The 14003-nt window shown below is 37.9% G+C and overlaps 1 protein-coding gene across 1 annotated transcript in view; it reads left to right on the plus strand.

Annotated features, from left to right (window-relative positions):
• The window catches only part of LOC136265713 (uncharacterized), a 40856-nt gene that overhangs the window by 5200 nt on the left and 21653 nt on the right, over positions 1–14003 (plus strand). Inside the window, exons 2-7 of the mRNA XM_066060627.1 lie at positions 7486–7957; positions 11521–11618; positions 12259–12347; positions 12410–12488; positions 12535–12620; positions 12679–12735. Coding sequence (XP_065916699.1) covers positions 7486–7957; positions 11521–11618; positions 12259–12347; positions 12410–12488; positions 12535–12620; positions 12679–12735 — 881 coding nt within the window. The remainder of the gene's footprint in view (positions 1–7485; positions 7958–11520; positions 11619–12258; positions 12348–12409; positions 12489–12534; positions 12621–12678; positions 12736–14003) is intronic.

The raw sequence follows: 14003 nt of genomic DNA on the forward strand, positions 1-14003 counted from the left end.
GAATTGTTGTGATTAAATTTTTTGCCATTAATTTACCATCACAGCCATTTCTTGGCCGCCACCTTGGATTTCACATCTTTTTTCATCCTGGCCTTTTTGAGGGCCACACTTTTTGACAACTTGGCTGTTTTGGTTTAGATATCACTTCTTTTTGTTTTACAAGCCACAAGGCTGGCCATAAACTGGCTTATATTTGGTGCTTCCTTTTAACTTGTTTCTTTTTCTTTTCTGCAAGAATTGTGGAACAAAGGAAGGAATTTTGTGTACAGCTTTTTCTCTGATTAAAAATATTTGTATATTTAACAATGAATGATAATCATACTGTAGGTAATAAGGTAACTTCTTATAAAGAACTGAACTGTAGCTGAACTCTTTTCAAACTGACTTGTTTCTAGCTGAACTCACTACATGGTGATTTGTTTCCAACACATATTTCTACAGGGTGATTTATTTGTAGCTGATCCCTATAGGGTAACTTGTATCTAGCTGATATCTCTACAGGGTGACTTGTTCATAGCTGATCTGTGTAGAGGGTGATTTGTTTGTAGCTGAATTCTCTACAGGGTGATTTGTTTGCAGCTGAACTTTCTACATGATGGTTTCTTTGTAGCTGAACTCTCTACAAGGTAACTTCTTCTAGCTGATCTCTCTACAGGGTGACTTGTTTTTAGCTGATCTCTGGATGACTTGTTTCTAGCTGATTTCTCTACAGGGTGACTTATTTCTAGCTGAACTCTCTATAAGGTTATCTGTTTGTAATTGAACTCTCTACAGGGTGATTTGTTTGTAGCTGAATTCTCTACAGGGTGATTTGTTTGCAGCTGAACTCTCTACATGATGGTTTCTTTGTAGCTAAACTCTCTACAAGGTAACTTCTTCCAGCTGATCTCTCTACAGGGTAACTTATTTCTAGCTGAACTCTCTATAGGGTTATCTGTTTGTAATTGAACTCTATACAGGGTGATTTGTTTGTAGCTGAATTCTCTACAAGATGATGTGTTTCTAGCTGATCTCTCTACTGGGTGACTTGTTTGCAGCTGAACTCTCTACATGATGATTACTTTGTAGCTGAACTCTCTACAAGGTAATTTCTTCTATCTGATCTCTCTACAGGGTGACTTGTGTGTAGATGAACTATCTGAAGGGTGATTTGTTTGTAGCTGAACTCTTTACAAGGTAATTTCTTCTATCTGATCTCTCTACAGGGTGACTTGTGTGTAGATGAACTATCTGAAGGGTGATTTGTTTGTAGCTGAACTCTCTACAAGGGGATCATTCTAGCTGATCTCTCTACAGGATGACTTTATTCTAGCTGAACTCTCTACAGGGTGATCTATTCGTAGCTGAAGTTTCTACAGGGTGATTTGTATGCAACTGAATTCTCTGCATGATAGTTTCTTTTCAGCTGAACTCTCTACAAGGTAACTTCTTCTAGCTAATCTGTCTATAGGGCAATTTGTTTTTAGCTGAATTCTCTACAGGGTGATTTGTTTGCAGCTGAACTCTTTACATGATGATTTCTTTGTAGCTGAACTCTCTACAAGGTAACTTCTTCTAGCTGATCTCTCTACATGATGACTTGTTTCTAGCTGATCTCTGGACGACTTGTTTCTAGCTGATTTCTCTAAAGGGTGACTTATTTCTAGCTGAACTCTCTTAGGGTTATCTGTTTGTAATTGAACTCTCTACAGGGTGATTTGTTTGTAGCTGAATTCTCTACAAGATGATGTGATCTCTGTACAGGGTAACTTGTTTGCAGTTGAAATCTCTACATGGTGGTTTCTTTGTAACTAAACTCTCTACAAGGTGACATCTTCTAGCTATCTCTCTACAGGGTGACTTGTTTGCAACTGAACTCTCTACGTGGTCGTTTCTTTGTGACCGAACTCTCTACAAGGTGATTTCTTCTAGCTGATCTCTCTACAGGGTGATTTATTTGTAGCTGAACTACCTGTAGGGTGATTTGTTTGTACCCAAACTCTCTACAAGGTGATGTCTTCTAGCTGATCTGTCTAATGGATGACTTGTTTCTAGCTGATCTATCTACAGGGTGACTTGTTTCTAGCTGAAATCTCTAGAGTGTGATCTGTTAAGTTTGTAGCTGAGCTCTCTCTTGTTTCTAGCTGATCTCTCTATAGAGTTATAACTTGTTTGTATAGCTGAACTCTTTACAGGGTGGTTTTTTTATTGGTTGCTGAACTCTCTATGCGGTGATTTGTTTGTAGCTGAACTCTTTACAGAGTTACTTACTTGTAGCTGAACATTGTAGCTGATCTCTATAGGGTAGCTAACTTGTTTATGTAGATTAACTCTCTACTGGGTAGTTTCTTTTTAGCTGAACTCTCTACAGGGTGACTTGTTTATAGTTGAACTCTCTTCAGTGTGACTTGTAATGTTCTGAATCTCTACAGCGATATATTTGTAGCTGAATTGTGTATAAAATTAACTTTTTGTAGCTGAACTCCCTACAGAATAACTTGCAATGTAATACAATTCTATAATGGAGTAAGTTATAAACGTAGCTGAATGCTCTATTAGGGTGACTGTTCTATTAGAGTATCTCGATCTCGCATTTGCTACACGTAGTTGGCTTTGGAATCATAACTCAGTGGTTTGTAATCCGATTCTTCTGTACTACTGCAAAGACTTTCTATGATGATTATTCCAGCTAAAAACCGATTTTCAGCTCATTGCTCTAAGCGGTTTTTCTGGTAGGCGTGAAAACTAATAGTTTTTTTAAAAATTCATATTAAATCGATCGCGTAATTATGACACAGGTTGGGTTTTGTGTTATATTTCGGTGGCCTTTATCTAGATTCCTTTCAAACCACAAAAAGGCACTCCTACGATAGGTACTCCATTTACATAGCACTTTTCAGCTCATTCCTTCAAGGAGTTTACCCTGTGGGCGTGACAGACCTTCGACCTTATTTTACACAAATACTTGGTAATAACTCTGTGAATGTTCTTCCGATTGCTACCAAACGTGGTACTGAATTCCGCCTTAATGAGCCCTTTAAGTGTGCCAAAGTTCAGCTTGATCGGAGTGCGCGTTCGCATTTTATGGCAGATTTTGTAAAGTGTGTTAAAAGAAGTAGAAGGGAAAAAAACGAATAAAAAAGAACCAAACTTTGGCCGCTCGTATCTCGGAAATGGCCGGATCGCTTTTCTTCATTAATTTGGAATGTGGACTCCCCCACCTAGCCGGCACTTCTATAGCAAATTTGGTTTCAATCGGATAAAGGATCACGGAGCTACAAAGGTGTGAAAATTGCGTTTTCTTTCTTCCTGTTAATATACTCACGGTGTGGCGCGCCGGCTTCTTGGGCCGCACGATACACTACCGTGTGTCTTGATTTACTGAATGACAATGTACAAGCATGTATAGATGTAGATTTAACTGTAATAATTAAGCAACTATTAAACATAATGTATCAATTTGTTTCTGGCCAAACCTCACATCCTTAAGGTTACAGTATAATCATGGGAATTCATTCAAAATTGTGAATGCCTATCGATACTTCTTGAGAAGACCATTTACTGAGTCTAGCAGTGTGAAAGGTTTAAAGTGGACACAAATCCCTTCATATTTAATGTTTTTATGTTGGTGGGGTCTAATAGTAGTATTCTACGGAACAGAAGGGAACGGAATTATGGACTATACTACAGAAAGGAACACTTTCTCATATTGAAGCCTGCAGCTTACCATTGCTGAAACTGCCCTTACAAGTTATCAGTGGACCTCCAGCGGGTGATTAAACATACCCTCAAGAAAGATAGAAACAAATAAATACCTGATTGTGGGTTCTTGTTAGTTGTCATTAGCAACAAAATAGTAACTGTGGGATTACTGTCTCAGTGATTGTTCTCCTCCCTGATATACCAAGCAGTGCACTTCAATTCATGACTGAGGCAAGTTTGTTACTGCAATATAATGTAGCTACTTGGATGTCAGTAAAATTGTTTCTGCTGATATTGACAAGCTAATAAGATATGTGACTGGATTTTGGAAAAACGATCCAAATCGCACATTGGAAGTTCCGAGATAAACGGTTTTAAAGAATTGAAGCCAGCATAACTCTCCAAGGATAGCAAGCACGCGTATGAAATTTACACAAAAGATGCATCAATCTGTTACCTTTCAAGTCACTTCCAGTACTTGTAGCTGCTTGTACAGTTTCCCGCCAAATAAGATAGAAAATCTGAGCAGTTGGACGAGCGAAGTAGTATCACAAGTGCTCACAAAGGGGTGGAGGTTGGGGGGTGGCGGGGAGGGCAAAAGTTAGACCTCAAAATGGAGGCAGACCACGATTGGAGTCCAGACACGAGATTACAGGGCTGTGCTGGCTCCTTAGTGGCTGATATGTAGCAAAATCAACAGAGAACACGTCTGGCCAACATTATAAGGCTGTCCACCAGTAAACCACTGACTCTTGCCAAGCCAGGTCCTTCACAAGGCCTGAAACCGCCATTTGAGCACTCCACACCACCCAGAAAAGACGTGTGCAAAAACCAGCCTCGTGTAGTTTGAGTAGTGCTGAGGGTCAAAACTTGTAGTACGATAGTGTAGCTATCCACTGGTGGTGTTAGTTTGATTTTGCCTGATGTGCGATTTGGATCGGTTCTGTAAAATCTGGTCACATATATACAGTAGAAGGCCAATCAATTTCATCAGTTTCAGAGCACAATCACATTAAATGTCACAAAGAAGTTATCTCCAAGAAACCAGTAAGACACTGATGACAGCAAAAAGCTAGTTGATCACGACTTTATTCAGTCTAAGAAGCATAATAGCCATGTGATTGAGTGAGTGAAGTATCACTTTCAAAATGTTCGGACCACCAATATGAGATGCATTGATTCATCGAATTTTAAAATTTTAATGGTGAAATGGATTGTTCTCTCGGTAAAAGGAAAATCTTACTGAGTTTTTAACTGAAAAAATTCTAGCCTTATGCAGTAATTATAATTATGAACTAATTAATATATGTGCTACTTAATTATCATAAAGTATGCACTAATTACAAATACATTTGAGTTTGATGATCTTGTTGGTGTTTCTGACTGACTAAAAGCTTCCCTTTCCTAGTATTTTATTTATTTATTATCAATTTTTGTCAATGACAGGGGTCACACAAAAGACATAAGCCTGTACAGGGTCCTTCCCCACAAAAATTACACACAACATACAACTATACCAAACAAGCAAAATCAAAGAAACACACACGCAAACAATAAAAGTTACAGAAAATTTATTAGTATAACCAGAAATCTTTTAGACAGCACTGTCAAAGATGATTTATCAATGTGTACTGTCAAAGATGATTTATTAATGTGTGAACCTAGGTTTTGGGTTGCAAGACATTAACATCCAAAGCAAACTGACTGTGTATATCATAATTACTTAATTCTCTCTTTTTATCTTCTCAATATTGAGCTTGTATAGAACCAATTAATTTTTTCTCAGTCAATAGACCACTTTACCAGAAGCCATGGAATGTTAATTGGATAATGAATTAGCTATTGCATAATCGCTGGAGTACCTTCTTGAAAAATGCTATTATCTGGCCTATGCTTTGCCACAAGTCTATGAAACTAGTTGCAGTTATGGTCTAGGGATAACTTACAAGGGAAACCATTAAGCACCATTAGTAAGGGAAACCATTAGTAAGGGAAACCATTAAGCACATAACAGCAGTGTAGTCATAATGTTTGCTACACTGTGATCATTTTGATATGAAAACTATAGTCATCGAGTACCTGTAGTTCATCTTACACTATGACTTTTGATAGAATCCAACCTTTATTACTACTGACACTCACATTAGCATTGCCACAGACCACAAAGGATAGCAATTTAAACCAAAATCAACTATAACAGTAAGTTATAGACCCCAGAAAAGTATCTCTCATTGTCATTAAAGCCACATGTTAACAGTTAACCCTCAAGTTGGGCAGAGAAATACTTCCCAAAGCACACGCTATCCAAATAATGGCTGTACAAAACATACAAATTGCAGTTTACAAGTATTGTAAACTGAGGAACTGGGACAAGTGAATATGCAGACTGTTAAAGGCTATATAGGCAATGCTACCGTATTATGTATCTTGTACCAGTCATTTCATAGCATAGCTAGCATAAAAGGGTGAGCGGTGAAAGCGAAAACAAATTTTATGTGCCCACATGCACTGTTTTTACAGACCCAAATATTCATCATTACCTTGGTCACATATTATCAAATATTTTGCAATTTCATTCTACTGATTTATCTCCAATTTTTAAAAAGTACTAGCTGTATTGTAATACACTAATAGCCAATCCATGTATTACAGCTCGTGCTGTCATTCTTATAACTATCCAACACGTTGTGTGGTTTCCTACATACATATACTTACTCTTATAGTCCCTTTTTGAATTTTAAAATCTGACTCAGCCTGTTGTTGATTATCATTCAACTCCATTATTGTGTTTTTCTCTATTATGGAGAATACATTAAGAAACAACTCCACTGTATATGTGTACAGTAAATGTAGCACCCCTAGTCATAGTGATAGATTTGTATTAACAAACAACAACAGTATATTATTGGCAGTAATCATGTAACAATGTAACTGTGTCACACAATCCTACAAGGAACTCATGTGCTTACACGCAGGCACGCTCTTACAAATATGCTATATTACAAAAGAAAGCAGACCAATATTGCACTGTGCTTACATTATTGTTGACAGTAGGCATATCATCTTTGATGGTGAACTATGCAGTGAGGTATTGTGAATAATACTGTATAACGTGTGCAAGTTTTATGTATCATGGTGAGTGGTCTAAATTTATAAAATGGTTCTGTAGTTAAATCTGACCATAAAAGGCAGAAACACCTTGAGTGCAGTAGTCCAGTCCAGTAGCCTAGTCTAGTGAATACACCCCTGTTAGACATGACTTTGATCTGTCATGTACCTTTTGGCATACTGCAGTAAGTAGGATGCATGAACCATGGCCTTGCCTTCCCTTTTTTAAATAGGTGTCAGTGCATGCATAGCACGTATATGTGCATGTGCTGTCTATCACATAACGTGATAGGAATTATCACCATACCATGTTTGCAAGAGTTGAATTAAGTGGTAGTTTTAGCAAAAATTTCTTTGATAATTAGTATGGAGTATGTTTTAGTTTTGCAATCATGACCTCATACATTTGAAGTTAATTTTACTACAAAACAAATTAACACATGTTACTAGACCGTTACAACGAGCAGTGCTTAAAAGAAGGGATCATCACTTGAAGTGTAATCCCTACATGAGCCAATGTAAATGTGTAAGCAACAAACTTCTGTAGCGTAGCTAAGGTATAGATTTTTGCACTTCAAATGGTCTCCCTAGTTTAAGCACTTTTAGTTGTAATGATCCTTATAAATTTATTGCCTAGATTTGTATTAATATGGTCACATTTACTTTCTTTACAATTGTGTACTTACATACATGTAGATTGCAAAGAGGAACCCTCACATAGTTGATCTTGCAAGTCAGAATGTAGATACAGGGGAAGAAAAAAGACAAACTTCACCAACCTATGCCAACATCAGAATACACCCTAAATTTTTTAATATTACTGATGAAGTTAAACCGTATGTAAAAGAGCCTAACAGCATTCTATCCCAGGCCATTAAGACACTAGAGAGTGTTCTGCAGGTACATCCAGTACAAGGTAACCTTCGTGTCCCACCAAACTGTACTGAATACACTTCTGGAGTCAATCAGGGTAAATGTAGATCACCTCTACCATCTCAGAGTGACTATGACTGTGGAGAGTTTGGCACAATTCCTTTATCGTACATTGGTGTTAGAGAAGTGTGTACTTCATATTATCGAAGCTCATCTTGCACTCTACAAGGTCCAAATGGTATTGGAATCCCTAATACTGACTATTTACTGTTTGTATCAGCATCATCCAGTACTCGTAAGTTGACTATTATTTTAGTATTACATCACCCACATACTGTAGTAATCATCATTATGTCTAGACATTCATTTACATTGCTGAAGCATCTGGTTTAGTTGTGCAGACACTGTTGTACATTTTAGTGTAAGGCAGACTTTGGCAATCCCAGGGCCTATCTACCTACTAGTATATTAAAAATTATAAATGTAGAATGAAGTATGGATCCAAGCGATAAAAAGTAGTGAAAGAGATGAACAATGGTAGCTATCATAGCATAGCTCAGTGGGAAATCCCTACTTTGGCATTGAACACAAAATAATTGTTATACCATGCCAAAGTAGGGATTTAACACTGAGCTATCTATGATAAGTTCATAGCATAGCTTCCATTGTTCATCTCAATAGCTACCATTGTTCATCTTTTGTTTCACTACTTTTTATCGCTTGGATCTCTACTTAGTTTTTAAATTGATAAGTTTTAATATAGTACTGTAGTTTGTTTAGTTTTTTTGTTAAAGCATACAGCTAGCTGTAAACATGTGACTGTTCTATTAGGATGACTGCTGTATTAGAGTATCTCGAGTCAGCCTGCAAAGATGTGTGCTTTCCCAAAGAGGGGTGTGGTCTTCGTGGTTTCGATCGATTATTAGACTAGAGTATCTCGAATCAGCCTACCTACTTGGAGGTGTGTGGTCACAAATACAGCTAGCGTAAAAGGGGCGTGGTCATCGTGGTCTTGATCGATAGATCGATAGTAAAGAATGGGCGTGATCTTGTGACCTATCGTGGAATACCGGTACACAGTAGCGTAGTCTAAGCGCCTTAAATAATTTTGCGGCATCTATTGTGCAGCTGCTTAAAGAAAGCGTTGATATGGAAAATTAACGCCTCGATATGGTTTCGTTGGATGAAGAAGACAAGCAGCCTGATTGAAGATAAAAGAAAAGACAAGGTGCACAGGGCGTACACTCTTCGGCGAGCTTCGCTCTTCGGAGCCCCAAATGGCACATCACACCGGTGAGTTTGTTGTTGTGGCGTAAAATTGTGACCGTGCGCTGCTTCGTTTGGGCTCTAGGCTTGCGACTAGTCTCGCGTGGCCAGCTTATCGATTGGAGATTATAAGCGCGCCGCTTATAATCTCCAATCGATAAGCGGCTGCGCGGAAAAGGTCTGGCCACGCGAGACTAGCTTGCGACTGTGGTCAGGCAGTGAATACCGCGGAGTGAGGCGAAATTTCGAGATTTGACGTTTTTTAAAAAAAATTCTATATCCGGCCACCATTAGCTAAGCGTTTTCTTGTTTTTAACACCGGCTATACGTTTCTAAGCAGGCGGTATATTTGGCGGCGTGCGTCATTTAGGAAGGGGGGGGGGACCCTACTTAAACAGTACTACTGTACTGTTTGATAACTAAGTAATAGGAAAGGCATACAGTAGCTATTCACAAACTAGCATGTGAAGCAGGCAAACTAGGGGGTCTGGGGAATGTCCCTATTTCCAGGAAGTTTTATATCAGATTAGGTCATAATGTTTATTTCACTATGTTGATTTTTTGACTGCTGTATTAGGGTGACTTCCTGAGGCATTTTTTTCAAGCAACTTTATACCTTGTTACTAAATGGACTGGTGATTATATGAGACTGGTAAATGACCATCATTAATAAATCAAGTTAATATGCCTCAGTGTTACACTCTCCTAAATGTTTTTCATATTTCACAAGTTCAAGCTTATAAAAAATAGCTGTATAAAATGTTCTTCACTTAACATTACATGGAATTGTTAGAAACACTAGACATTCATTTGATACCTGCAGGCATTTATTAAAACCTGGCGTTTATTTTAGTTATTATAACAATGCTCTGTTCCCCCAATGACTAACAGGTCTAGGAATGTAAACTTAATAATTATGGGACTGGCCATAATTCAAAGTAATAAAATAGTTTATGATATTGATGTTCAGCCTAGGTTCCGGCTATAGCTCTGTTAGTATGATGTAAACTAGTTTAAAGATATCATCTCCATCATGCAACATTTGTGTCCCTGCCAAATTTAGCTCACCTTGTCACCTACATGTAAATCCATATGTGACTGGATCTACGAAAACCGCTCTTATCGCCCAAAACAGGAAGTTTGATTTTTTTCTCACAAACACAATGCTTAATGAATGCACTATCAAGTTTCACTGCCACAGTCGACCAGAGTAAAGTGGTCTGCTTTTGCTGGCTGCTTTTTTAAAGCACAGTGGCGAGTCGTACGATTGGTCTGGAGTCTTGATGGAGCTCTGGCCAACTAGGAGATGGCTGTGTGTGGCTGTACAGCTCCGTGGTGCTGGACAATGACCTGTGCTGTAAATTTCCTTTCATTTTAGTCAGTTCTGAGGTCTGAATGGCCCATAACTTGGCCTAATTCATCCCAACATGTTTCTTTTCAATTTTTGAACACCATCTTGCCTGCCTTTCGGGGACCCTGCCTCCCTTCCTTCCAGGGCCCCTGCCTCCCTTCCAGGGCCCCTGCCTCCCACCCTTCTGGAGCTCGCCTGATACAGACAACCTCGGTTTAAAAACTATCTAAAACGGCGGGAAACCTAGCTGTTGACTACTTCTTCAGTGGATGATCAGGAAGGTAAGAAATTGTTGTGAAACGTGCGAAAATTTGGTATGCGTAGCTACCACCATTGGCCAGCTACAACATCTGAATATTTAAAACCGATACTTTTAAATGGGCGATAAGACCGGTTTTCCCATAGACAGTCACATATATGTATGTTGTGCTATTACGAATGTGGCTTTAAACAATTTGAATGTAACCACATAGAATGAACATTAAAATAATGTGATTGGATTTTGTAAAACTAATCCAAATCACACATCAGAAAAACCAACACTACCAGTGGATAGCCACTCTACTGTTGGTTTGACTCTCAGATTACTCAAACTACTTAAAGCTGATTTCAAGATATGTTTTTCAGGGTAGTGTAGCAAGCTCGGATGGCAGTTTCTAACCTTTGGTAGGACCTGGCTTGACAAGAATCAGTGGTGTACTTGTGGGTGAACTGACATAGTTGGCCAAACATTTTCTGTGTCGAATTTGTTGCATATCAGTCACTAACACTGCTTGAAGGTTCTTAGTTTACTAATTTGTTAAGATGCCTTACTGTAGATATACTGATAGTAAAGTGTCAGTAGACTTAAGTATATGGAACATAATTATTTTACTAAGTTTTAAACTCTCAGTAAAACATCAGTGAATGCGGGTTTACTGAAAAACTACTAAAATAACAAACAATTAACTGTTCCATGTACTGGGGATATACCACTGTAGTAAACTAAGATACTTCAAGTAGTGTAAGAAGCCAGCAACTTGTGTCTGGACTTCAGTCATGGTTTATTCTTAGGTTTTTTGACAAACATTAAAAATTGTTATAATATTCTTAAATAGAACATTAAACTTGCAAATTTACATGAATCTTGTCAATAACATGAACAATAATTACAAAATGTTATCATTATTATAAGTTTTTAAAGTTCCATACAGAAATTATGTTGTAGCTATGTGAGTAAACGTGTGTATTTATAATTTTAGCATATTGCAGAGGTACCGTTTTGGCTCATGCTTCCTACTGTGTATTGGATAGCAGTGACAACAACAGACCTGTGGTTGGACACATCAATATATGCCCGGTAAAACAGCATATTATTATTGTAGGTACAAGTGCTTTGTATACTGTCTATATAAAATGTGGCAGAACTCTTGGATTATCTGAATGCACTGAGGGCCTTTGATAATAAAGGGACCACTGTATACAGGTTAAAAGTTTGCATATAATTTTTTACTGTAAAATAAAATTGTAAATTGCAGTTTATGCATAATGCAAACACCACATTTGAGTCACTGTATACTGTGAGCTGGCTCCTATACTTTTGCTGATATGTTCACATTACATGTAGATGCCGTTAATCACATCATAGGAATGGTAAGATATTTTTAGATAGAGGGACTCTGTTCCAAATCATAGGTACACTGTACAGTAGACTAAATGTGCTTTGTATACACTCAGCATGAGAAATGTGATCTCTCTGTGGGTTCTGGAGGCATCCCCCCCCCCCCCCCCGCTGGAAAATTTAGAAATTTTAGCTTCCTGAGAGCAAATCTAAGGGAAATTTTAAATTTTAGTTTTTCTGCTAACATATAAAAATTCATAGAGAAGGTGGAGGGGAAGGGATCTTTCCCCCACCTATGTACATTTATATCTACTGTATGTATATCCTTGCATTCCACATCAGCATGAGTTTATTGTTATGTTCTATATTTTACACACAGTACCTTATAGACTCAAATTATGATATTTATTCCACAATATTGCATGAGATAATCCATGCACTGGGATTTTCAATTCGATTATTTCAACAGTAAGTTGTGTACTTATAAAAGTACATGCTGATGCATATAATATGCATGTATGCTTACATAGTTATGTTGGTGTGAGTAGTAATCCAGGGAGGGTACGTTATGGACCATATGGACGATATGGCATATTTAAAGGCCCAAAGGTTTGATTTTCAGCATCACAATATAAAAATTAATGTGCTGATTCAGGCAGTGGAGGTAGCAAAGTCATACTACTCTTGTAATGACATTGAGGGTGTGGCACTGGAAAATGAAGGAACTTCTAGTGTAGCAACGTACGTACCTATTAATAATATGCTGCATAGGCTTTCATAATGTTGTATCTGTATGTAGTTCTCACTGGGAGAGAAGGACACTCAACAACGAGTTGCTGAATGGCTACATATCAAGGTACAGTGTGATTAGCATTAAGCATGATAGCAGCTGATGGCAAAAGCAACCATGTGAAGCATTTCATGCATTTGAAATAAGTTTAAACTAGACACTAGGTATCACTGGATAAAGAAGTTCTTGAATTTCTTGCACTTAATATGAGTGCCTTAACCATGCTGCGATTCAGATCAGTCCCTTTAATTGCACCCCACAATTTGGTAGCCATACAGTGCATTAAATCAGCAATATTATTCAGTGTAGGAGAAATGTAGGAGAAAGGAGACATTGAGTGATGTTTGCAGGTACTGTATATGATATATTAAGAGGATATACCGTATTTCTATAAATATTAGCCGCGAGAAATTTTCATGAGTTAAATTTTCGAGTTAAAAAATTTTCACCTGTGTCCTCAAGCGACGAAAAATTTTTAACAATGCATTACGTAACTTTATTAATTCTATACAGCCTTTTTCGAGGCCTTTTTTGTATACAGGAGAAGCAGAATGACAAGCAGCAAAACTGAATTGTGGCGTCTCCGTTCCGGCCATGGAGGCTACACCCCAGATTCAGAAGTTGTCTGTCACAAGTCAAGCAATGGACTGGAGTGAAATGGCTGTAGCTAGAAGCTCATTTCATCAACTTGCATATTTGTGCATATATACTCCATTTAATGTGTCCTGTAGTAGTTGTCTATCACGGAATCAGATGGCATCATTACCAATGTGTGACGAAATAGACTGGCAGCTCCCTTCTCTCCTAGCTAGGATGAGGGAGGCCTTTGTTTTTAAAAGACCGCAGCAACCTCGATCCAGGTGGCCAGAAAGCAGTTAACCGAATTCATTCAACTTCTCGAATATTACATTGGTAAAAATTTTTCGCGTAATAAATTTTCGTCGGATGCTAGCTTCGACGAAATATTTTTAACGGTTTATAAATATAGAAATACGGCAATAGTAGATTAATTTAGGCACTTGTGACAGTAGGTATTTACCATTATTGCTAAGACTTTGAGGAATGTGTGAAGTTACACCATATTAAGTGACAAGCATGACCATGGTACATCATTTATATACCACAGCATGGCACTTTTGATCTTAACCACTGGTATACAGTATTATATACAGGTATATACAACTGAGAGGGAGAATTTTACTACTTGGCAATGAGTATACTATATCATAGAAATAAAAAGCAGTAAAAATTGTTGGGAGGTGACTTACGCCCACAGCTGTACTAGTGGACTACTTCAGTCATGTACAGCTTTTCAATGGTATATATAATAGCCA

Source organism: Dysidea avara, chromosome 1 (assembly GCF_963678975.1).
Source record: "Dysidea avara chromosome 1, odDysAvar1.4, whole genome shotgun sequence".
Taxonomy (NCBI): domain Eukaryota; kingdom Metazoa; phylum Porifera; class Demospongiae; order Dictyoceratida; family Dysideidae; genus Dysidea; species Dysidea avara.